Below are 27,089 nucleotides of genomic sequence, written 5' to 3'. Positions count from 1 at the left end.
ACTAAGGGATCTGAGGAAAATCTTCGTGCCTAACATGTTTTTGTTTCATATTAAAAAATCCCCCATTTTATCATAACGTGATATCAAAATCAATAAACGTCTATTATTATATCATTTACACATCGTGTTTTTCTTCCTTCTTTTGATCTTCGTATACGTAATAATCGAAAAGTTTTTGATGATTATATACTCATGAGATACAGTGTATTTAATTTTCAACGTTAACAATGAAAAATTTAAAACTGCACGCCTCCTCAAGCGTCGACCAAATAAAATTCCACTTGGGCTCGACGCCACCTTCGTCGCAGTAGTTGTCGTTCTGACAAGACTTAATTACTGTGCAGCAGCATGGTGTCGCCGTTCGAGCGTATAACACAATGTCGTACCGTTATTCTTCTGTTTTCATTCACAAAGGCGCTTATTCGCCGCACTGCCATGTGTCGTCAAGGATGGAAAGCGACGAAGGGAAGAGCGCAGAAGTGACAGAGAAAGAAACGCAAACACGGTGTGTGAATAGAATAAAGACAGAGGAAGAGAGTGGAATGTCTTTTGCTAGCAGAGCACTTTATTTTCCAAATGGCTCTTCTCCATTCCCGGGTCAGAAAGGTTGGCCAAAGCGAGAAAGTCAACCGAGAAGCATTGTTGCTGCCGGTTCGTCGATATTTCACCCACATCGTGCCCTCGTGGATTCGAGACCTCGGAGCAACGTCGAGAATGGACTTTCAATCGGAAGCTCGATTCTGTTCTTTAGATTTATGTACATTCTACGTGAAGTAGACTATCAAGGATAGTTAGAAGAAACTTGGGGTGTAATCTTGCTGAGAGCTAGTTCGAAAGTTTGTGAAGTAAATTTCTGATCAGCATTGTCATATCAGCCCTCTGAATGTTATAACGAATACTTTATTACCCCTTTCAAGATCAAATTCTTTTTTAATTAGAAAAATGTTTTTTTTTTTATTAATTACTGGTAATAGTAATACGTTTTTGAATAGATTGGAAAGAAAGAATAATAACACTACTACTTTGAAAAAATAACATTCTATACGAACATATTTACTCGTGTCTATACTAGCTTGTGAAACAGTATTTCCATTTTCATTTATCCATAGAAAACCAAAACACCGCGTACTCTTCAATTTAAAAATCTCCACTCGAGTCATCATCCACCATACAATACCACATAAACAGTCTTCTCCTTACCAACCCTTAATCTTACTCCACCAACCATCTCTGACTAAGAATTTCTCGCATAATTTACTAAGCCATCCCCTTAATTCTCCACAAACCAGAAACCCTCGCATTATCCTCCGATGATCGTCACCCTGCTTCTTTCGACTCCTCTCATTTTTTCTTAACCCAAGGTTTCTTCTTTGACGAAGCAGCGGCGAAGAAGTCTGACTTGGAAAAAATGTTCATTGGACGCATCGTAGGCCTGGCAAGATCTTCCTAAATGGTAAAGCCAGCAATGACGGGCACGGTGACGGCGATGACGGTGCCGTTTCGTCCGCGAGCACGATAACACACGGCGGCGCGACCGCGCGTTGGAATTCTTCGCTCGTGCTCGTCGGTTCGCCAATAATAGTCGGTCTGTATCGCACCGCTGCGTCGTTCCAGACGCGTCGGCCATTCAGCCGTTGAATGCAGAAATAACTAGCTATCTGTTTGTCTCCCGTACCCAGCTGCGGAAATTCATACACAGACCACGGTCTCCGGTTTCTGTTTGCGAAGCCACCCGGGGGCCCCTTTGTTGCGACAACGAATGAAACGTACCTACTACGCTCGTCCTCCGCCTCGTACCTCCTCTTCTTTCTTCTCTTCCTGCGGCCTCTCTCGCTCGACGATGTTCGCGTTGCTCCTGCTGCCTTCTCTCATCAGCGATCTATCTCTCCCTTTCCGCGACGTTTCCTTCTGTTACGCGTGGATCGCTGGTCGGCGATCTTCTTCGGCGATTGTTTCACTTTTTCAGTTAAGGGAGTCGAGGTTCGATCAAGGGTTCATGGAGATTGGGCGAGTCTCGAGTGGCTCGGCTGAGCTTGTTGTGGGCGGGGGTTGAAATGATCTTTTGAGAATAATTTTGTTAATAATCGATGTATGAGCTGACCCAGAAACCAATCAATGTAAGTCAGTTTCTCGTTAAAAGTTTTTCGTTAACAAAACTTGCAGTCCAAGGAACAGTTTGATCGTTATGGTATAGTGTATAATATGACGACTAATAGCCACGTTGTATTTGTAAATTGCTCGTATTTGAAATTAGATTGTCCGTATCTTAAGTTTACTTATTTGGTACAATCTCGAAGAATATTTGGGGATTTGTTCGAAGCAAAAGGTAAGATATACGTTTTGCAACGATTAATAGAATTTCGCTTGTTTGCCGAGGAAAGGGGTGCGTGAATGCAGCGATAAATCTCGAGATTCCCCGATCGAGTCTCTCCACGTCAAATTCCATTGAATAGGGACGCGCAAGAAATAACCGCGTGGGTGGCTCTTTTCCGCCGGCATCTCGATAACGCTCGGTCCCTGCGACCGTGTCTTACGCATTTTTCGTCCCTGACAAATCGTAATCGCCGATGCTCCCCTTCTCGGCGGAATCAAACCCCTTCCTCCTAACTTGCAGCATTCGACTTAATATTTTTCAATTTATAAATAAAACATCAGTTTTAGCAAGACTTGTTGATCTAATCTATTATTTATATATCAACAAATCAAGTCAAAAGAAATTTAAGATTCTTGGATTGTTGAATAAAATACAACAAATATCGAAGCAATTCCATTTTCCGCAATATAACGGTATCATACGATTGTACAACCAGGCGCAACTCCTTTCACGAAAGCAAGAGCAACGTGCATGGAATCCGGTCAAAACTCAGACCAATGTCTCCTCTGCCTACCAATGAGCAATTATGATTCCACTCAACTATACTGTTGCAATTTTTTTACAACGCTGTTTCTTATCGCTCTAAATCACTCGCACCTATACGAAAGGGAAAATTCATGCGACGTCATTACGATCTTGTTTCGACCTGATCCGTAATTCGGTAGCTCGATGTGTATTATATTTCTAATAATACAGTCGCACACTTGCGTGCCTTATATCATTAGGAACATAAATCTGTCAAATCGTGCAGTGTTATGCGTACAAAGTTTCAAAGACGTCACATCGCTGTTCCGCACCTGGGTGTGACGACGATAAATTTGCTCGTTTGTACCGAGCATTACACACCATCGTTATATCAAAGACTGAAAATTAACCCGGAAATAGCGCTGAAATTGTTTCAGGATAGCACGTTGCGATTCGTAAACGACATAGATTAGTTCCGAACGAGGAAGATAAATGGCTTGACACGGAAACAACATCGGGAACACGATAAACGGGTTTTGAGACAGGAAACGATTGTTTGTTTACAAGATGCATCGACTCACCTGAGCAGGTGCTGCTAGACCCGCAGACATCGCCGCTGCGGACTGCTGTGCTGCTGCAGCAGCGGCTGCGGCCATGCTGGCTGCAGAGAGTGAACCATAAGCGGCCGCGGGACCATAATACGATCCCATTCCTGCCTGTCCCATTCCACCAGCCATTCCTGCAACAGATAGTTTATAGCGTGTAAAAAATCTTGATAATCCAGCAATTCGAAAGTCGGGCGCTTTTTCCACGATATAAATGTTAGATGGAATTTGTTGCAAGTAGAGCGTTACATTCGGTTCTGAAAGAATTAATAGCAGAGTCGTACAACATTGCGTTACCAACATGAGAACTATATATGACTGAAGTATGGAACTTAATTAACATTTAAATAAATTAGGAGTGTAATCTACCATATTACCCTCTTCTCTAATTATCTATTTTTTAAATATTTCTCTGTGTCGTGTGAATGCTACGCGACATTTACGTGACAAAGTGACAACCATATTACCAATTACAGATTAATCCTTCCTTTAAAAATCTAAACTCTCTCTCATCAATCCCTCGCACACATTAATTACACAATTATACGCATTAACACTGTAACTATCGTACTCTAATATACTATACGCATAAAATTCCAACTAAAGTAATATAACGAAAAAAAAACATAAAATTATATTTCCATATGTATAAAATATCTATAAAAATCTATAGAATATATTTCCAACACCTCCTATATATATCTTCACCTTTATACGATTACGAAAACCAAACAAAACACCCAAGAAGTATCAATACGAACAGATTTTCATTTTCAGGTTTCGATCGTCCGAAAAGGATCTTCATTGTACATCTAGCGCGAGACAAAACTTTTTTCCCAAAACGCAGTGCACGATTCACAATACGGCAATCGAACTCGACGATCGGCTTCGATCCTCGCCTTTCGTCGATCGACAATGCCAATGATTAACCGAACAGGCCCGTAAGTTTTTCGTCGAGATTAATATCGGGGGGAGGCTGTTCGCGTTCCCGCTTCAGGGCTTATCGATCATCGTCGCCGAACGACGGAAACGCGGCGAAAGAATGGCTATGCCAACGAAGGCTCATTGTCGACGTGCCGTGAACCTCCACGACGACGAAGAAACGTCTCGAAAGAAGCCAGGATAGAAGCAGGGATGATTGGCGGCGAGATTTATGGCCGACAACGAAGAATTCACGGGCCAGTCGATTATTAATCGCGATTTTGTAACCGGCCGACCTTCGTCGATGCCGATAGAATATTTCGTCGAAGAATACGGGACACCGGTAGTTGAAAAATATCAGAGACTGTCTTTCCTTTGGAACACGCTGTACCTTGTCGTCGAAGGTTTTTTGCAACGCCTTTCTGAAAGAAGTGTGCACAATAATCGTGATAATGGGGAATTCATTTTCGTTACGTTGGGATGGTATGAACTTTGACTTTTGTGGATCTTTTGTTGCTGTATTTGTCGGGTGATCGTTGATTGATCAATGGAATAGAAGAACGACACACAATATACTTAGTCAAAGACCGATAACATTGCGGAAGATGTATTTTCATGAGATAATGAGTCGTTACTTGATATTTACAGTGTTGACATCTCATTTATTTGTTTGTCACTTTATAAACGAATGAAACTTACAGCATAGAATTGCACTCTAATCTTAATTCCAGTTTATTTAGTTCAATGCAAATTAAGTACAATCTTGATTGAATAATGATTTATGACTTTTTAAGAAGAATGAGTAGTTAAGCGTGTACGGACATGAGGAATGAACAGTGACATTAATCGTTGGATAAAAATATGAAAGGTGAGGGAGAACGTGAGGTTAATTGTTGAAGAATATTGTGATAAACAAGAGTTTAATTTGCGAATATGGTTACGACGATTTGCTAAAGGATAATGGCTTCTCATTAACACGTAGGAGTTCTTTAACCGTCAGCTATCCCTTTTATCAATCTGTTAAGTTACGATAAATGTAAAATAATCGTACATCTTGCAAGTCGTTTCAAAAAATTAATCACGTATGACTCCACTATATTAACTTTTCTATAAAACCCAATGACTTTATTTTAATTCGCTAGTTGCGCTATAACTTTCAAGTTATACAAATTCCTTTTATTAAAAGAAGTTACGTAGCTGTGTTCATTTAAAACATTCGATTTAATCAATCGACTAATCATTGTTCGCGTCGATCGTTTTAAAATAAACACTCAAAATTGTCATGATTTTATCACGATTCTCCACAACCTCTTCTCGAATCGCTAGCCCCAGGTAACTCGTAACAGTCGTAACTTGTCCCAAGTTTCTGTGAACGCGTCCGCAGTGTCCAAAGGAACGAGATTCCCCCGTTTCATTCACGTTCCCGTGATCTTACAGGATAACCGAACAAAATTATTAATTCCAGCAATGGCAACGGACCGATTAAGGCCGGAATTTATCCCACCGCCCACGCGACTTCGAAACGCGATCGGTAATCCCCGATTTATCGGTCGTACACCACGCTTCTCTTTTCTTATCTTTTTACCTCCTTTATTTCCATCCCCCCTCTTTCGTGCACCAACCTTTTTCCCTTAAGTTACAGGGTGCTTTACCACATCAATTTTCTAGAAATGGAGGAAAGGTACATGAAACTAGTAGATATCCTGAGATATACAGATATTTTCTAATATTTCCTTGGAATAGAAAAAGGTCTTCAAACGACATGTTTACTATCCTATCTTTGAGATTATTAGTGCTTTTAATGATCGAAAACATTTTTAGCAATTGAAGTGCTTGTAAATTCCTTTCGCAGTTTGTATAACGATATATCAAAGTTGCTTAAGATGTTAAATTATTTAAACCGTGAGAATTAAATTATTTTTGATATAATATTAAATGACCATAAATACTTTCGAGTTTCTCGAGATACAAATTCTATTTGGAAAGAACGATTGTAAAGTGAATGAATCGGTAAAAGCTGTCTATCTGTATTCAATCGATTCAATTGCTTCGATTCGACGTTGCTTGAATGGCAAAGATTATATTGAAATATTCGTAAACTTTGTGCTTTTCTTTAGATTTTTAATTTGAGATATCAATGAATATTCTCAAATTTTGCTAGATTCTACGTGAAGAGCAAAATTGTAAAAATAATCAATAAAAATCTCCGGTCTGCTTATATAGCTCCTTTTCTCGTTTCTTATTCTACGAAATTATTGAAATTACCAAGATTACATTATACGATTTTTGGCAGTCTGTGATTCCTTTCGAATAAAGTCTGAAATCGAAATGGTAGTATGTAAATGCTGTGCAGTTTATTTAAATAAATGATTCTACTTAGAAAACACGATCGTAAAGGATATCGGCAAAAGCTACCGATCCTGCTCCCTTTTTTCTGTCATTTTCTTCCACTAGTATAGCACAACTACTTTTTTTCGTTTCTCTTTTTAACCTCCGTCGGCTGTTGGCGAACGCGTCCCTGTACAGTGGCACGCGTATAAGACAAGTGCGTGGGTGGCTGGGATAAATTATCGGCTTAGGCTGGAATTTCTGGCCAGGGTTTCCGTTCGCAGATAGCGAGCAACGACTTAAGACCGTAAGTTAAGGGGGACCTCTCTAGCCGGAAATTCGCGCTACATTTTTTTAACAGTCCAACGATATCGAGGAAAATAAAATTATCTATCGAGGTCACGAAATATTTAAAATCTCACTATTACACTTATTATAAGCTACTACTGGAAATGATAAATTAGAAAATTATTTCATGTACCTCTAAACAAAAACGTTCGTACGATTTATCACTTTATGTAAATTTTTAGTTGTAGGGTATAATATTACACATTTCATCTTTTGTAAATATTTTACAATGTTTTTACAATCATTGACAATGTAATACATTCTTTACGGTAAATGAGAGGGTTTGTAAGTTGTACTGTGTAAGAGGGTGTTCTTCAAATGTAAAATATAATTTTAAAAAATAAGGGTTAAATCATAAAATAAAGGAAATCATAACTATTTTGTAAAAATTCCTCCCTTTAACTCGAGCTATTTTCGTTCGACCTGCACTAAATCTTCTAAAGGTATTCGAATAATCCAACCATTATCGCTCGACCAATCAAGCTACTAAAATTTTTATAAAGCTACTTGAACTACTACTTCAGTAACTAACAATTGGTATTCAATTCGATTCAATAAAATGATTTTTACACACTATAAATCTTGGGTATAACTCGTATCCTTCGATTATTCAGCAATTCTCTACTCGACATTCTCATCGGCCAATCTAAAACATTTTACTTTGACGAACGTCTGACAAGATAAACTGCGAGTTATATCTAAAATATCATTTATTTCCGAAAATAGAAAATACCAGAAAGAGAATGAAGAACTAAAGAAGAGGCAACCATTTTGTATTTATTGAAAAATGTCTATTTTTTAAAGTAGCAAATATTAAAGAAACGCGATGGGGTGAAGCACGTAAATTCCTCAAATCTCTATACACATCACCCCACGCGTTTTTTTCTTTGAAATCCCTTAACGAATTTATAATTCGGTTGGCTAAGTCACGTGCTTCCGCCAAATGTCTGGAGGCGCAATCGTACGCACAGGGGTTAAAACAATTCGATAAATAATGAGCCAGCGACATGTTTATGCTCTCGCGTGCATAAAGCCAATGAATCGTTCGGGCGGACCACAGCCCTTCCGCGCCGAAGGGAATTATTCGACGATTTATTTCATGCCCTTTGAGCCACAGATCCCCAAGATACCAGTGCTAACTTTTGACCCATGTTTTGGAAAATAAACGCGGGGGACATCGCGTGACTACTTAACTTATTTATCTGCTTCTTCTTTTTTCCGAACATTGGCTTTTTACATGAAGTAGAAACGGCTTTTAACCCGTTTGCTACATTCATTCCTGTCGACAAAAAATCGCACAGTACGTACGAGTCATATTTTGTATATATTTCGTACGTTTCTATATTACTTTTAATTCAATATGTATGCGCACATCATTTTCTTTACATTGATTATATTTATAAGGGTCAATTTTCACTAATTTATCTTTCGTCAATAAGATAAACAGGGGGCACTCGTTTTGCTATTAACAAAATATGATAAAATTCAAAGTAGAAAGTTGAAGCGTGTCATTAATAGCATTATTCTTACCCTTTAGCGCGTTTTCATTTAACTATATCGGACTATGTTAGAAACATTAGATTTATAAGATCTTACAATTATTTACTGAACATGAATATTCTTTTCACCTGCATCCAGGAAGACTTTCGTTTAAAAAACACAAAACAGTAAGTAGAGAGAGGAAAACATCAATTTACGTAGTTTAAACCAATCATAATTAACTCCAAGCTCATCAACTCTTACTTCCAACCCCTATCAAACACTACCCCGTTTCATTCACAAGAATGTCTACCCGTCGCTCCTCGAAACGCAACAATCCAACTCGGCCGTGCTTTCACTCGTTTCGTTGCCACGACAATGGTAGAAGGTTGCGTTCAATTACGAGATCGGCATCTGTCGATTTCGATCGGTTCCTGCCTTATCTCCGACTACGAAGCATCCCCGCGAAATCGCCGGGGAACAGATGTTCGATGAATCGGACTCGCGTACACACGGCGGCCTTCCCCCGGTTCGCTTCGAGGTTTACACAGATTTGTTTGACATCCCGACCGTCTCCATTGTACCCATTGTTTCCCACTTCATAACAGATTACGTAATTTTGAATTTTTCCACGGCGAGTCAAAGAAAAAACGGGATTCAGCCTCGGGACACAATCGACCGTGAAATTATGATCGTGAATGCCGACGAGGGTGAACGAATTATTCGGTGCACTAAATTTTCATTCGACTGTCGGGCTGGACAATGAACGGTTTACGCGAGGATCGATGATACCGAATATTTGAAGTTGGACGAATTTATCGAGATTCTTAGAATGATCCTTTCAAATTCTGTTCTTTTGCAGTTTGTTTAGAGATTGATGTATGATTGTGATGGTAGAATATGCTTGAGAATTATTGCAAAAGGGGTAATGTGTTGAGTAATAAGAATTATATGTCGATTATACATAGTTTGTTGAATTTAGATAATGAGAAGGGATGCGAGTTTTGTATTTAATTTAGGACAGTTTCTCAATTTTGAAATATAGAAGTTAAGAAACAGGATGCGCTATAAAAATTGTTAAGGGCTAATAGGTCTGTGGTTAGTAATAGTGCGTTTAAAATTTCATCTATATAAATGTGATGAAGAGGAAACGTTCACGGACTCGCTGGTTCTAACTCTTAATATAGTATTTTATATGATTAATCAATTTTTACACTCGTTATATTTTACACATAAAATATAATAATCGCAGAAAAAAATGAATCACCAGTATCGTCACAATTTATCCCAGCTAATTTACTAATTACGCTAATTTACTTTTATCTCCAACTTATCTACCAGTCTACCCAGCCGTGTTTCCATACCTCCTTCCATTTCACCAGATATAATTACGAGATCCATGCGATTTCATCCGATCGCTTACCTCGTTATTCATATGGAAGACAAAGGAAATAATAGAAGTATCACAAAATAATACTTCTACGAGGAAAGTAACTAGATACGGTACCAATGGCTCAGACTAGAATGTCAAGCACGTTGTAGTTATTTCTAGAATTTTATCTTTGGTATTCGTTGATAACAGATACCGATGACCATGAAGGGATGAACTTCACTGGCTCTAAAAGCGGGCAACGTGTGAACCATTAGCGAGACGCTGGAGAAAATGGCATGAAGGAAACGAGGGTCGGTCGAACCTCTAAAAAATCGCCATTATAAGACTTCCGACCACGGAACCCGGGGGCATCGCCGGCAACAATACGGCTGAAACGCGAGCCGAAAAGATAAGAATATCAAAGCCCCAACAGACGAAACTGTTCTTTTTTCTATTGTAGCCCGCCGCAACACACCAGAGAATTGCGAGATTTTTACTTCGAGAATCGATTCCGTTCTTGTCTTTTGGCCATCGTAATTGCATTGTTTCCTCGCTATCAGGCTTGAGCGTTTTCAGTCGGATAATTGCGTGCGATTGTGAAGCTTCTTTTTATTGCTCCGTGTTGTATTTCTTCTATTTTCTTGTGTAAATTAAGAAAAGATTGTTTCTGCTCTAAGTTGTTTTCTATTTTATTTTTCTTTTTTTAAGTTAAATCAAGAAGGACTTTGACATTTGACGAAGCGATAGATTCGCGAGAGATCGGTAGGAATTCTATGTTTCACAAGTTTATGTTTTTATAGTCGGATACCCCGAGGAAAATTCAAACTATAAATCTATCATAGTTTTAGAGTAATGTAACTAATTACCTATTAACTATGAGAAAAGATTTTCATTCAGAACCTAGCGACTCCCTTTTCCTCTCTTACGAATTGTAATTCTTTTCGTATTTCAATTTTTTGACATTTTTATATTCATATTTTCTACGTTCAGATTTTATGTATTTGTCAAAAATATTATCTTACCAGCTCGGAGCGCATCCATAGGCACACTAGGATACGGAATACTGTAAGGATAACCTTCCTTTCGTAAGGTTTTCGGCTTTCTTCTAGGTCTGTACTTGTAATCGGGGTGTTCCTTCATGTGCTGTGCTCGTAACCTTTTCGCCTGATCGATAAAGGGTCGTTTCTCGTCCTCAGTTAAGAGTTTCCATTCGGCACCTGAAACAATGTAACATTTCGATAATTAGAATCGGTGAATTAACGAGTCTCAACGTCTGTTTCAAGTGCCTATACTCGAAGAAGTTCTATCGAATACGATGGAAAAATAACTAGTTCATAGGGAGAAAAGTTTAAACAATCGAAATACGCTTGTTGAAATGAAACCTTTGCGAGAAAATTTCCTTTGGGAAAGTTCCCTAATAACACTGTAATCAATTTTCAAGTTCAAATATTTTTTAGATTCTTTAAAAACTTATTGAAGTACGAACATGCGAAGAGTTTTGCGACTTTTTTACTCGATATTTCTCGCGCGTCAAACAATCGAGAAGAAACTAATAATTACATTCGAAGTTACGAAAAATAATTATCGCGTTCGTCATTGGAAAATATCGTTCCAAGAAGACCTATCTTTCGTCCGCTCGTAAATGTCAGTAAACGTTAATTTTTCCATATCTCGTCCATAGGGAAACCAAACAATGATTCATAGTAAAATTCCTCTCTGCTACCTTAGAAGTCACATCATCTACAATTTTGTACAAAAATTCTAAAACAAAAATCGGATTATAAAATAAATGAAAACGAATGTATAATTCAGCGAACATTTCACTTGCAAATTGAATCGTGTCTAATCGATGTTCGATACGGCAAAACTGGGTACATATTTACACTTTCACTAATGAAGAGTTTAAACAAAAATCTACAAGATAAATACGAGGATATTTTTCATTTTTGCAAATGACATACTTTACTAACATACTTTAGATTGCGAATAACATACTTTTGCATTTTAAGATTTCCAGAATAATATATGTACTTATAATTAATTATGTGAGAAGTAGTAAATATTTACAAGTAATAAATTCCACGTCACTCAATTTTTCTACAACAACGTATGCTAGAACCAACGAAAATGTATTTAATTGTAGATTGATACGAAGCGTGACATTTTTTATTAAATAAAAAGGTGCATTATATTTATGAGTTAATACTTAACGTTTTCGTACTTCATGTTAGGCAGTTACCATTGTGGAAGTAAATCAATTCCCTACAATTCGTAAATTAACTGTAGACATTCCAATTATCATATGATATATTCCGAAGTGGAATATTAACTTTAAACGTTTTCTGTGGAAAATAAAGTAGAAATTTAAGTAATAAATTTGTCACGAATAATTCGAAAGAAGGGAGTCTGTATCGTGGCTGGTTCTCTCTCGCGAATGCTTGTTTGCGGTTCGTATAAAGCAGTTTGTAAACGAACGATAGGCACTTGGATAACGCGTCCGATCAATGAGTATAAAAGGTATTTGGACGCTGTGTTTACCCGATGAAACGGTCGTGTTGTGTGCCACCAGCGGCAGAACCAGCCGTTATGGCTGAATTATCGACGAGCTCGTAATCGCGTCTCATTTAAATTCATCTCGTTCGCAATTGTTTGTGTGGAAAATTGCGTATTCATTTTTTCCAATAAAATTTTTCTATTTTTCTCTCTTTTTTTCCTCCTTCTGTTTATTGTAGTATATTTTTTCATGATTTGTTTTCTTTTTGAATGATAATAGAAGGAGAGCGTTCTGATATAGTTAAAAATGATTATTCAGAAATTAGTTTCAAAATGGCTGGTTTGACAAAAAATTTCGTGATATTTCGCGTTGTAGTTAGGAACAAACATGACGGATGAAAGGACAAGCTTATTCGTGATTAAATAATGGACATAGACCGTGTCGTTTTTCCTTATCGCGAATTTTTTCAAAGATCGAAGTCACGCAATGGTAGCGATAGTAGCTTCGAATGAAAGATTAGAAATAAAGAAACTCTTAATTTATCATAGCCTTTTGCGAAACTACGAACAGATTCATTGAAGCATGAACTTGCATGTTTCCAACATTGAAATATCATGTATTTCTTATGTCAGTACCCGGTCGGTCTGTAAATATCGTTTAATTAACTGGATTTCGACACGAAATGTCGCTCCGTGAGACATTTTCCAACAACATCGGGAGAAATTCGAGAAACTCGTTTCTTATAAACCTTGTTCGTTATATTTATCTTTCTATTCACTTTTCATATATCTACCGTATTTACCTTGTCAGAGCGAAGCATAACAAACACAGTGACAAATCTTCAAATATAATACTGTACAAATTTCAAATTTTCTGTTCTCTTATAAACAGCATAATTTTAAAGAATACGAAAAGTACGTATTTTTCGTATCCAACGTTGGAAATACCAAAGATCATAGTGATCAAGAAATAATTATTTCGCAAGTCGTTCGTGCCAAATCTCTCGTCATATTATTAAACCTTGGTTTAGTCGACATAAACAATTAAAATATATTCTAACTAAACGGTAAAATTCACTTTCGTTCCGTAAAAACTCGACTCTACGCCATTTCCTGTTCCCATTCGCTTGTCGTTTCGATCAAAAGTACTCGACACTGTCGGGGGCGTGAAACAACGGCGTTGGCGCGTTTGAAACGGGTGATTTTCGCGTTTGGACTGTTTTACGTGCTCGCGGGGAGAACGATGGCAAAGAACAGGCAGTCGTTTGCCCGAAACAACCGATGTTTTCGCGGTGAAACGATTCCAGCAGCCGCCATCTCCGTCCTGTCGCCCTCTGTTTGGCGCTTTGGTTGTTCCTTCGGCGGTAGCGAGCCGATTGTTTCGCCGAGAATTAATTACCACTTGTTGTCGGGGTGCTGGCTGCTGCTGTGTAGACAAAGCGCGAAGCCCCGGCGTGGCGCGGCGCGACGTTCTGGCAAACGAAGGTAAAATGCTCAAACGAGTAAACGACGCACGGCGTCGCGCGAGGTTTGCACTCCGCGGTACCACCCGCGAAACAAAGGCTGCCAGTATCGTGACGATAATGGCCGCCGATGTTGAGACGGTCGCCGTCTTTCCACGTCGATCTTCTACGATGTTGTTAGGTTGCACGAAGATCGAGCGATGTTTCATTTCGTTTGAAGTGATTTGATTTCTAGGATTGGCTTAGATTTTAACGCGATTAGGTAATCATTATTACCATTTTAATGAAATCATAGTGGAAATTGATGGTTTGTAACGTTGAAATCGTAGGATATAGAGTAAGATGACGGATGTGCGAATGAAAGTATTTGACCTAAACTGATAATCACTAACATAGGCATTTGGGATTTATTTTACGTAATGAGCGATGGATAAACGAATAAAGAATACTCAATTTAAGTTTCGCTTCTTAGATTCAAACTCCAACTTTCTATAATAAGCTGCTGCAATGAAAATGAAACGCTAATTCAGTAAGATTATTATACTCCAATTAATCCCATATCGAGGCTCTGTTATGAAATTAGGTAAAATTCTGAAGATTAGAGTTATTTCGAAATAGCAAATTTCCAGAACTCCACGATATGTAGTAAATTTTATCACAACCTAGATGTTCTTGTCCTAAATCGTTCCTAGCGTACATGATCCAAGGAAAGAACGATATCTTCCAAATCACCTGCTCCTTTCTCGAAGCATTCAAACGACATGTAATCGACGAAAGACAACGGTATGAAAAACGTAAATCTGAAAGTAGAAGAAGAAGGCAGAGAAGAAACGGGGCCAAGGAGAGAGGCTCGGTGAGTTCCGACAGCAATATCAAGAACGAGCACGTTCCGGCCGGGCATACAACGAATCGCTCAAGGGGGATGAAAGTTCTCGATACAGAGACGAGATACACTGGCGGAAATTCGAGGCGCACCGGAGCAGATACGGTAGCGAAGAGAGGATGGGATTCACGTTGCCCGATGGATCTTTTACTCTCCTCGTTATTGTTGCTGACAGCAGGCAACGACAATGGAAAGAGTTGCTTGTTGTATAGCGGAGCACACGATGGAAGAAAGATAGACAGAGCAAAAGAGAGTGAGAGCAGGCTAAACAATACAGACACGTGGTGGTTCACAATGAACCTTCGAGGAACAGTTGCGAGAAAGAGAGAAACGGAACGGGGAATACGAGATTTTTGTCTTCCGGCACAATGTGCAGCGCTGATAACGCATTCGAGCCGAGCTCGACTGGTGTCGAGCCATTCTTAATCCTTGTTCCATAGCCCGTTCCCAGAATGCGTTCAGGGGACGGGAAAGGAAATATAGTGTTTCGAAATAATAGTTCAATGGACCGCTGTTTGGCTCTCTGTTTCCAGCTTATTGAAATATTGCTCGTAAGGATGCTGCACGATTTCGATGTACCTCTTTCAGGATTGTTGAATACTTTCTTTCGAACATTTGAATCGTATAAGCTTAAGCCACCTATCTATAGGTATTTTAGTCGATTCTTGAGGATTTTTCTGTGCGTTCATTTTTTAAAAATATGTAAAACCTAGAAAATCCCAATGTGACGTAATTTAGAAATAAATAGCATATATTTCGTTATACAGTAAAAATTAGCAGCCACCAACGATACTCGAAACAAAGAGCCAACCACGACTCCTAATCTTCCTCGAAATCTTAAAGGAAAAAGAAGAATCTTCCAATGATATCCGACCGATGTTTAAATACGTCCAATGACAAGTGCACCATCAGAAAAGAATGGTTTCTTCCAGCGACGCTATTTACATTATAGCCCATACCAATCGATACACGTTTGCCCGGTCTGAAAGGCAGGTGGCACGGACGAACAAGGTGGAAGGGTAGGACAGGGGTGGCGAACGGACTGTGCTTGGGGGTGGGCCGGCGTATTTGTTTAGAACAAAGGGTTCCCGGCACCCGTTGGTATTAGTAGGTAGGTATTCTCGACCACCACTCCTTCCACCTCTTTCCGTGCTTTCGGAGAGGGCCACGGCGAACCAGAGAACACCGACTACTGGTTCTCGTCCTTCTCGTCGTCGTCGACGACGACGCCGACGACGATGAAGACCGGGTTTAAAGCACAATGGCGCCTGCTTTTCAGTCCTTTCGCTGGTGAACAATACCGTTTATTTAACATCGTTTAAAAGTACAAAGCCTGTTAATTAATGGACGGGGTCGAAGAAGAGAGACGTGGAAGCCAAGGGAAGAGGAACTCGAACGTAGGAGGGCGAGGGGAGGACATCCATGGCGACGGGGAGCCATTGCTAGAGCGGCTTTTACCACACCAACGTCGCGCTATTGCCTCGGCATTGCTATTTCTGAAGGCAGCTGCTATTAGTCCAGCGAGAGCTACCAAGGCACAGCTTCTCCGCTTCCTTCTCTTCTTCTTTCTTTCTCTCTCTTTCTTTTCTTCCTTTTTTTCACTCCCTCACTCTTCTTTCATTCTTCTTTTGCTCATCTTCATTGTCACGGGCAAAACTAGGCTACTACTGCTGCTACTACCACGCTTTCTCTCTCCTCCACTTTCGTTCAGTGTCTTCTTTCCACCGATTCTTTTCCTGTTTCTCCCTTTTCTGTACTCTTTTTTCTCTCTCTCTCTCCTTTCTTTTTTTTTGTTCCTCTCCCCTTGTTCTCTCGCGAGTCTTCGTTATGCAATGAACAGAGGGTGCTGTGTGCGCGAGCGCGAATACTGTTTGGCCTTTCCGTGTTCGTTGGTGAATCGGCCGGAGAACAGCGGTTTTTTAGTTAATTAATTACTCCGTTAAAAGGCAGCTTCGTTCTTCTTGCTTCTTGTTCGTTTCTTGGCTGGGTTACGATATTCTAGAACTTATCCGTTGTAATGGTAGCGGTATTGTTAAAATTGTTTTATTATCGTGTTTTATCCTGGCGAATGTTTGCATTTCTTGTGAATTGTAAATGGAAAATATAGAATAGGCATTGTGAATGTTTCAACGTTTGAAATAACGTATTGTGTGATTATTTAGAAGTTTCTTACGGAGATTTCGTGTCGTGACGTCGCTCCGTTAGTTCCGTGTGTCAGGGCAAAATGTAGATTACATTTTGTTCCAATTTGACAAACGTAAGTAATTGAAGAAACTTTTGCACGAAACGTGAATTTTTATGTGAAAAAGCTTCAAGGAAGGCGTAATTCCTTAGAGGGCACCAAACGAAGAAATTCTATGTTTGAAAGACTAATTTCTTTAGTAAAATTTTTGCAAGAGAATTTTATTCATACACGTCTTTCAAAGAACACACGTGCCAAGGAAAACAAACTTTTCGAAAGAGAAAATTCTACACAGAGGAACACGGTTTTTTCGTTCTCGATCTAAATGTCGCGAATCTTTTCGCAAAAGACAGTGACCTCTTAAAAGAATATTTCTCACGAGTTGTTCCTCCAACGAGTGAAAAAACAGGGGGTGCAAAGCTCGTTGGCAGAGCAGTTGCTGCATTGTCGATCGATCCACAGACCCATTCTACGTAGGAGCCTGTTCCCGACGATGAAACGTGGAAATTGGAAAACGTTTCCTGCATTTCCTGTCTGCGTGGAGACGCGACGTCGCGCCTAGGAGAAACAAACTTATTTCACGATAAAAAATATCGAGACACGAACGTGCGGTAATTTTCTGAAACCGAACGTTTCTTACAATCGAAACGATATTTCGAAAAATTTGTATATCTTCAGTGAAATCTTGCAACGTCTTACCTGAAGAAAAATAATCTTTTCACGCAGTGTACAAAAACTTTTGTGGGCGACTGCAAATATAACGCGTATCTTGTTAACATTGTGTAAACGCTCTATGGTTAATTCAATACTTTACATCATACCTGCAATAAAAGTATGTCAACATAAATTTGACGAATAACGGTTCTTTCTCTAATTTAAACACCTTAATTAATTCCGGCAATATCGGCCTCCATTGACGTCTGTTGACAATTAACGTGTTAATGATATCCAACAATACAGCTGTAAAATCGACCAATTATACAAATAAAAAAGAAAAAAAAAACAAAACAAATATAGAAAACGTTATTTGTATTTTGCAACCTTGTTCTTTATTTCAACGATCATCTTCTGCTCTCCCTGTTTCGAAGTCAAAGTAATTTATGCGTGATCCACGTCAGAAATGTTGCACCGTATAAATTAACGCCTGGAGCAACGTTATCTTGATGATAGGTCCACGTGGTCGTCGACGAGAAACAATGGTCTGTTTATCGACCTTAACGATCTATTATTCGACATGGAAGACTGCTGGACGTATTAATGAGCCGTACACATTGTAGATTAATAGGCCGCGTTATTATCCGTGCAACAAGGCGCTTCTTTTTCGTCGTACAAAGAATCTAATTCCAACAAATTGCCCGTCTTCCGTTGGCAAATATGCGACTCTGGACGTGTGATGCGCGAACGGTATTGTGAGAAGCAAACGTTGCGTATTTTACGAGGGAAAAATTCAGATTATAGCTGTGCCAGGTGGTGTGATTTCTTATTTGAAAGGGAAATTCCAGGTAATCACATTATTTTCCTCGACAGTGCAACTTTATGAAAAACCCTTTTAGGCGAATTACGATATTCTTTTTTCTTACTGTAGAATTTACTTGACTAATACTCGTGTATAATTCATGTATGTATATTATCGCATATATCTTGACATGGTTTTACATTGGAAATTTTCAAAGATCGACTTAGTAATAGCATATGTTCTTAGAACATTCTTCATCTTGTAGAAATTTCACTCTTCCGTCGGTTTTTCTTTTATACCGTGTCTCTTTTCATTATTCCCGCTGATCATGCATACAACATTCTCAAGTTTCACTACATCAGCCCCGTTTAGCGTTTCTATTCCTTCTTTGATATTCTTGTATTTTATTTTACGTTGTAGCTTCTGGTCTGGTCCGTTTACACTCCTCTATCCTTTATCAGTGCAATTTTCTTTCCTCTGGTATCGCTAGAAATGGTTCCTTAACGTTCCAATTCCTCGTTTGGGATTCTGCACTTTCCCTTTTCCTTTAATATCTTTATTTATCTTTAGTTATTCCTTTTTTTACTGCAAGCAGATTCCTAGTCTTCGTAAAATCAAATTTTCACCGAATTTCAAACAAATTTCCACCGAGTCTACAAATTACCTATCAAATCTGTCATTACCTGCATTTCACATGGACGTACAACTCGTCCACAAAATTTCTCACTGCTAAGAGGAAGATCCTTGTCGGACGCGGAAGATCCACGCAAAATCATTCGCGGAGATGCGTATAGCGACAGAGAGAGAGAGTAGAAGTCGAGCTTTCAGCCTCGAGAGCTTTAAGCTTGCTTGGGGACGATCATTTTTAATCACGCGGAGACGGAGGGCTAGATAGAGGGAGGAAAGAACGGGAGAGTAGCGGCGCGTGTACCTGTGTGCAGGCGTTTTGTGCTCCCTCCTTTGTCGCAAGGGCGGCATTGTTCTCACGATTCTATAGGATCGCAGTGTCGGGGTCCTCCGCGAATTGTTTTCTTCGCGAATCCTGTACAAGCTTTCTCTCTATCTCTGTGTATGTCCTAGACACGATTACGTCCACTTTCCTGGGGATTACGGTGCCTCGCCTTTGAGAAATAGAGTTTTCGTGGCCCTTTCGTTATACACGCGTATCTCTCTCGAAGATCTTGTAAATTTTCGTGTAAGAGAGAATTGTAGGTAGGTACAGGAAGTTCGTGTTGTATGTCTGTTGTATTGTTTATAGTCAAAAGGAGTAGGAATTACGTAACAGAATAGTTGACGTAGAGTAGAATTTAACCCCTTGTTTCATGATTTCTTTTAGCAGCTGAAGTAAACGTTAATACGGTGTTAAGTGAACATTATCGAAATAATATCGAACATCTCCAAAAGGAAATTAGAATAGATTCAAAGATACACGAATTGAGCTATTATAGAGCTATTTGTGAAAACCTTATGACAGAAACATTAAAAGATTCTCAATTTCTTCTCAAACTCTCTTCATTATCGCGCGTTGATTTCATCCCCCAAAGCAAACCTCAATTTTTCTCCAATTTCCATCCACATTGCGAAGATAAAACGAGAAAAGAAAATATGAAACAAAGTAAAGAAGCCCCCATTTTCCTCGTTTAACCAGATAAGCCGCAAAATGCCGAAGCAATTTGAGCTCGTCAGTGGATTCCTCGGCGGCGAAGGGTAAGGGATCGGCGCTCGCCGGAGGGAAGCGTAGAAAACGCTCGTTCCACGGCCTTCAAGGGTTAAATAGGGTTGTCCTTCGCCAAGCGCGGGAGAGGATGAATATTCCTCCTCTCTGACTGTCCTTCTCTTCTGCTTGGCTCGCTTCAACGTCGATGAGTGCGCAAAACCAAGTCGTTTCTTTAACGCACGTCAAAGAACTCGAAGGACGAAGAGAAACGAGAAAGAGAGAGAGAGAGAAAGAGAGAGAAAAGAATAAGAGAGCTAGGTAGATAGCAAAAGAGAAAAATAGAGGCTACGGGAACCGGCAGAAATACTTCATTACGATGAAAGCTTTGCTCCTGCCTTCTCAAGTCTCCTCTTCCCAACCCCTTTCCTCGCCCTCTCTTTCTATCTTCACCGACCATGTGTTTCACAATCTCCCTGTTTTCGTGTTTGCACGTACCTACATCCACCACCTCTTTGTCAACTTTCCTTCTCGCCCCCTCCCCTTGTGTCCAACCTCCCTCTCGCCCACCATCTCGTTCCTCCAAGTTCTTCGTCTTCGTTTTCGACGTGCACCACCACGTGAAAATGCGTTTCGCGTATTGTGCGAGTTGCGTGTCGCGTTCTCGTCACGTTTTTATGTAACGACAATACGGACCGGGGTATTTTAGAGAGGAAGAGAAGAGGAACAGCCGAGAGGAGGAGACGAGAAGGGGAATTACGACGATCGATGCAGGCACGAGTGGAGACTCGCTCGGTGATCACCTCTGAGTAATTGAGTCTGCTACGAATGGGACGATCGCGTCCCGTGAATTACTTTACTCGTTCAGGATACGATACTGTAGACAGTTTCGCGGAATTTGTGTAATAGAATTTACATGATGATTGTTTTGTACTTTTCTTTCTGAAGAATTTACGTAAGAATTGAAAGATCTTAAAATCGAATAACCAATATCCACTTTAATTTTACTTAATATTCTTCGTCACTAAATAAAACTCGAAACACTCGAGGAATCGTCATCCCCTGTCGATATAATTCACGTGACAATAGAAAGATCTTGAAGTTCAATATTCCAAGATAAAATATTCATTTTAATCTTCTTAATGCTATATTAGAACAGCAAGTCTTTGAGAAACTTTTCATTGACACTGATTCTTGATGGTGTAAATTTCAAAAAAGAAAACTTTACAAAAATTTATTAATTCATTTAATCGATACAAAATATCCATTTCAATTTCCTTGACACCACACACTCCCTCCCCAATCAGAGTACGAAAACCTTAAGAAACTTCCCATCGCCATCCCCATTGGGTCTAATCGATTCTCATTCAATTAACATCCACCCTAACTCGCCTCTCAGGAAATACGATCGAAGAACCAACCCCTTCCACGCTATCCCTTTCTAACTTACTCGAACCAAAGTAGAATCTTCCATCAAATAGAAAAAGGACATGGTCCAAACAGACAGAGAAAGGATGGAAAAGTTTTGGTGGAGGAACAGCGGGTTACAGGAACGTGCAATAACCAGATTAGCTTCTCCCAGTTGGATTCACGTGTTCGATACAGGGCTCAATCTCACTTCCGCCATAGTTTTCGCTAGAGAATCGCGAGTACGTGTCCGGTTGAACGGCTGGAAGATAAACGCGGACGTTCATCCGCTAATCGACGTCGTAAAACCGACGTTGCCTGTCGATGACGTTTCATCGAACGTCTACACGCCGCGCAGATGTGATCGTAATTGCGTGTACATCGCGCGAAACGTTTCGCGCGAGCATGAGAAAACGCGACAGCTTGTTCGTTACGTTAATCATGAACGTCGCGTTTCATTGGTTCTTCACGGAGATGCGGATGGCGTTTCGTCGCGAGTCCTAGGATTTGATTAAATCCGTCCGCTTGGGGAGTGTTGATAGTTTGAAGCTGCGTTTATGGGATGATTATTTGGTGTTTTAAATCTTGCTTTGTTTTGGCTCTCTTCTCATTGAAATCGAATAATAACTGTGACGATATTATTATGATAAATTGCGAGAAGTTGTCATTTTCTAGTTTTTTGTTTGCTGAAGCATATTGCAATATGATAAGATATTAAATGGAATTAATCGATGTTTCGACGTTATACATTTTCTACATGTTTGCGTTTTTAACACTAAAACTACCACACTAGTCGCATTGACTGATTTTACAATTTTATTTTAAAATTCCTACTTTGTTATATTTTTTTTGCAATGATGTAATGACTTTCGCAACGATAACTAAAAGAATACAATGAATTTTATTTTGTTTTTTAGCTAAGCTTTTAAAGCTACTTATACCAATACTAGTCAAAATGACTAAACTAACTAAAAGAATACAATGAATTTTATTTTGTTTTTTAGCTAAGCTTTTAAAGCTACTTATACCAATACTAGTCAAAATGATTGGTACTTGTCAAAGTGTAAAAGGGCCCAATTAACCAGTTTCCTTGTTTTATGCAACTTCCCACATGTTTTTCAAATTTTTACTACGTATCGTTCAATATGATGGTATCAGTTATCAGGAAAATTCCAGATTGATCGCTAAATCGCTAGATGCCAACACTAGAAATACCACACCAGTGAAAATGACTGGTTCTACAATTTTATAAATGTGTCAACTCTCGTTTAGGGATCATTTTAGGGATCATCGTTAATAAAAATGTACTACATAACATGGAATTCCTTCTGTAAGAAAGTAATAAATCAATGAATATAAATATTCTGTTATTACGTATTTTTTAAGGACCAGTCATTTTGACCGATTTTGGTAGAAATAACTTCGTGTTAACTATCGGCAGTTCTAGTGTTAAATTCCTACTTGGTTTACCATTTACGAATCATTATAGTTATTAAATATTATTAGATTCAAAAGATATTTACTAACAATGATCTAGAGGAAAGTGTATCGTATACTATTAAATGGTATCATTGCTGTTCTAACACAAAGGTGTTCTGCATCTTTATACATAAATTCATATTTGTATTCATAAGTTTCATCATCCCGAGTTTCAACGTTTACATATAGCTGTCTCTTACATCTGCAAAGAGTTGTCTCTATCGGTGTGCACAAACTTTCAAAAACGTCTTTCAAACAAATTTAATCTTTCCCAACTTATATTTGTAGCTTTGGTTGCAAGTAATAAGACTCTTATTTTATAATCCACAAGAAAATCGACGATAATCTAACGCAACGATAAAATCCCATATCGAATCTTGCTGCTGAGCAAGAAAGTTGATTTTTATCTCGAATCGAAATTTCCATTTAGAAGCTATTTCCAGGCGTTGGACGAGCACGCGCGTTTGCTCAGGCTTGGCAAACACCATCAACTTTTAGTTGGTTAACTGTTCAGTTGGTTCGAGAATAGAGGGAAAGAGAGAGAGAGAGAGAGAGGGAGAGCGTGTGTGTGTATGTATGTGTGTGAAACCGCGTGTGCATTCAACTAGTTAGTTGGGCAACTAAAAAGTTTGCACTCCGTTGCAAGCCGCAGCCACCTAAACGGTTGGTCAACTGCGGCACAGCTTTCGCGTTCGAACGCGCTTATGGCAACGAGTAAATAACTGACCACTTCGCGCGTCTCCTCGTTGCATCCCTTATTTTTCGCTTTGTATTACACCAATCGATTTACTCAATTGCGGCGTAGAATAGAGTGTTTTGTAAATGGAAAGATTTGCTTGTCACGCAATAAATAAACAATTTAAGTACAAATTACACTATTTTTATTATAGTAGAGAATTTTAATAATTTAATAAATTCGAAACTTGGACAAACGCTACATTATTAATTAGTAAATAATTCGATTAAACCTACCTGCGTATAGAGAACCTTAAGAGAATATCGTAGAACACACTATGAAATTTACGAACGGAAGGAATTAATGTCTTCTCCGTTTCTCAAATCTGTCTACAGAATTAAAAGTATACTTAGATAAAATTGTAAAAACAGGTTCCAAATTTCTGACCATCGAACAGCGAGAAGTGCGCTTAACCTCGACGGTAGATAAATTTAAAAACAGCAATTTAGCAACAAAATCTTCTCAAAAGAAGTCAAAAATTTAGCTGGGGAACAATCTCCTTCGTACCACGATCGAAATTCCACTCATCCGCGACATACATTCGCGTCATGAACCGTCGAAATCGCTGCACCCCTGAGGCGTCAGCAAGTCAGCTCGCGAGTTAACATTTTCCCCGGAAACCGCGAGAAAGCTGGAGGAGGAAAGTGGATCACGGCAACATTCCACGCGAGATTCCAGCGACCGAACCACAGCCTTTCCCTCCACCGAGTACATCGGTTCCTCGAATCTTTTGTCAACTTCTAGTACGGCATACGAAGAGAAGAAGGAGGAAAAGTGAATGGTACAGTGGAAAGAGGACAAGCCGGGCCGAAGAAGGAGACGCAGGGTCGTGGAAACGGAGGTGGAAGGGTACAAGAGGGTGGTTGTAGGATGAAATTTGCAAATGCTCCGACAAGCCAGCTACGAGGAACTGGCGGGTGGTGGGGCGGTGAGTGCGGGGTAGCAGAGAGTTGTATATCAAGTAGAAATGCGCGCGGTGCCAGGGATATGGCGGTAAAAGAGCGACGAAAAAGTGTCGCTTCGACAAAGGGTGTAAGCTGGAGAAGAGAAAAGGGGGGGTGGGAGTGAGGGATGGAAGGAGAAAAAGAGAGAGGAGACTCGAAATGGTCGAGGAAGAGGATAAAGAGAGAGGTAGAGAAAACGAAGAGGGTGGAATCCCGCGGCAGAGGGAGGTGGTTCGAGCGTGCGCGCATCATTTTTGCCGAGGAGCAGGCACTTCCCTTATTCGTCGTCGCCGGGGGAACGCCGGAGAGAATCCGGGGGTAGAAGATCCAAGGCGAGGAAGAAAATGACGGATAAAGAAGCTTCGAGGGGTAGCTGCGGGAACAGGCTTTGTCGATTCCCGGGTATTTAACGGAAATACCAACCGGAATACCTTCGTCCCCGTTCGTCTTTATCTCCTTTTCTTTTCCCTCACGGCTTCGCCGCCCCCCATCCTCTGCTTATCCTTCTCTGTCCCTCTCTCGCGTTTTCTCTCTGTACCGTCAGCAACGAATAATTCGAGCGTGTGTCGAGACTCCGCCGAACCGACCGCGATCAACCGATTTTCAAAGGAACGAATGCTGAAGATGTCGTTCTCGCGGCCTTGTGTTTGGTGAAAACTGTAAATATGTATATGTGTGTATATGTCCTGGAGAAATTACAATATAGTTTGATCGTTTAGACTTTAGAATGCGAGTATGTTGCAGTAATAGACAGTTGTCTGATTTTTATTCAAGTTCTTTTTCGAAGTTTCTCTTCTTTTTTGTTTGGAGTAAAAGAGGTGATAGTTTTTTAATGTCTTTTTACACAGCGGCACCTTCAGTTTCACTAATTGCATTCGCGAGACGAAGGCAAGGGGTTCGTATACATATAGCAGTTGGTTTTCGCATAATGAAAATCATGATATATGCTTACGTCGACACGAATTTGTTTGCTCGAATTATTCCAGATCGCAGGAATATTTTCCTCGATTATCCGCGAAAGTTTTCGTATATTTGATAAGAAAGCTATATTTGCAGTCTAATAGAACTTTGTTTGATCCCGTCGTGTGTTCTATAAATGATTCCACAAATCAGACGAAAACTTTCACAGACTTCACTGAATTTTCTAATTCGTAAATTATCCATTTCTTCTCCGAAATCTTTCAAAGTAAATATTCTTCAACTCGAAACGAATACGTAATTCCAATCAATTAACCATTGCTTACATAATTCAAATCAAAAATACTAAATTTCTTCTAAAATTAGCAGGTGTCCTAACAGTCACGAACGGAAGTCTTACAACGTAACGACTCGTAGAAAAAATTAGAATACAAAATTTCTGCACTCACCCAGCCTCTTGGATATCTCCGAGTTGTGCATTTTCGGGTTCTCCTGCGCGATCTTCCGTCGTTGTAATCGTGACCATACCATGAATGCGTTCATCGGCCTCTTAATGTGTTCCACCTGCGCCTTCTTCGCGGTCGGCCCAAGAGGGCTGCCGAGGCCAACCCCCATGGGGCCGACCCCCGCTCCACCGGGTGGCGACGTACCCGACATGCCCTGCATACCGCGCAGGGTCTCGGTGAACGAGCCGTCGCACATGTTGCCGCCGGCTCTGTAATTAAACGCAGCCACCAATTAGTAAGCCCAGCGACCACGTTAATAGGGGGACACGCCCACGCGAAAACAGCCACGACGACCAACAGTCCGACTGACCGACCAGACCTCCAGGAACTCCTCCACGTTTCTGTCTCCATGTACGCACGCACACACACACACATAAACATACAAGTGCGTGACACTGCGTGTCTATTGTCTCGAAAGGACCCGGACGTGCACCGTCGGAGACGAACCTTGGCTACTCTCGGTGATTTACGATCTGCGCGACGTTATTTCGGTCATTTAGAGTCTCTCACTGAGTTGTTTAGGACACATCTTTGGTGGGGAGATGGTTCCTAGAGATGGTTCGTTTGATGAGGGCGGTTTATGGAGAATGATAGTTTCTAGGAATCTGGATTCAAGAGTAAATTTGTAGTTACAGGAAGGTTTCAAGTGATGAGTGATGAGGAGCAGTTTGGAAGATTTGTCGGCTGAAGTTGTTTCTCTGGACGTTCGAATGAGTTTCGGAAATTTGTTAGACGTCGTGGAATTTACGATAAAATTGCAGATTAGTTGAAGTTTGAAGTAAGTCGATGAGATTTTGAAAAGGGTTAATGGGAGAAGCTGTTGTCCTGGATGTATGAGTGTTTAACGTTAGTAAACATCAGTGATTTGAATGTTGTGGCGTTTATGAGTTATTTATAAAGTCAGATGAAATTTGGTTTGAGAAGAAAATTGCTGATGTCTCAGTCGAAGTGGTTAGAACTTAGCGACGTTTATTAACGTAGGAACAGATTAGAATAGAACAGAATGTATAAATTAGAGAGGTTTGAGAGTTGATGGGAGAAAGTGTTTCTTTAAAACATTTGATGTTATAAAATAA

General features: G+C 39.8%; 1 protein-coding gene across 3 annotated transcripts in view; it reads right to left on the bottom strand.

Annotated features, from left to right (window-relative positions):
* LOC138178250 (transcription factor Sox-19b) overlaps positions 1-27,089 on the bottom strand; it is a 136,730-nt gene that overhangs the window by 2,555 nt on the left and 107,086 nt on the right. For 2 of the 3 annotated variants that reach the window (XR_011172643.1, XM_069109910.1), the window contains exons 4-6: positions 25,957-26,222; positions 10,915-11,109; positions 3,421-3,578 (exon numbers count right to left, since the gene is read on the bottom strand). Coding sequence is in view for 2 of the 3 variants with exons in the window: in XM_069109910.1 (XP_068966011.1) it covers positions 3,421-3,578; positions 10,915-11,109; positions 25,957-26,222 (619 nt within the window). In the remaining variant the exon portion in view is untranslated. The remainder of the gene's footprint in view (positions 1-3,420; positions 3,579-10,914; positions 11,110-25,956; positions 26,223-27,089) is intronic. The other variant, XM_069109911.1, reaches the window with a different exon arrangement.

The sequence above is a fragment of the Bombus flavifrons genome, chromosome 3 (genome assembly GCF_040668555.2).
Source record: "Bombus flavifrons isolate JBK064 chromosome 3, iyBomFlav1_principal, whole genome shotgun sequence".
NCBI lineage: Eukaryota > Metazoa > Arthropoda > Insecta > Hymenoptera > Apidae > Bombus > Bombus flavifrons.
This window is presented reverse-complemented; position numbering and strand designations above follow the sequence as displayed.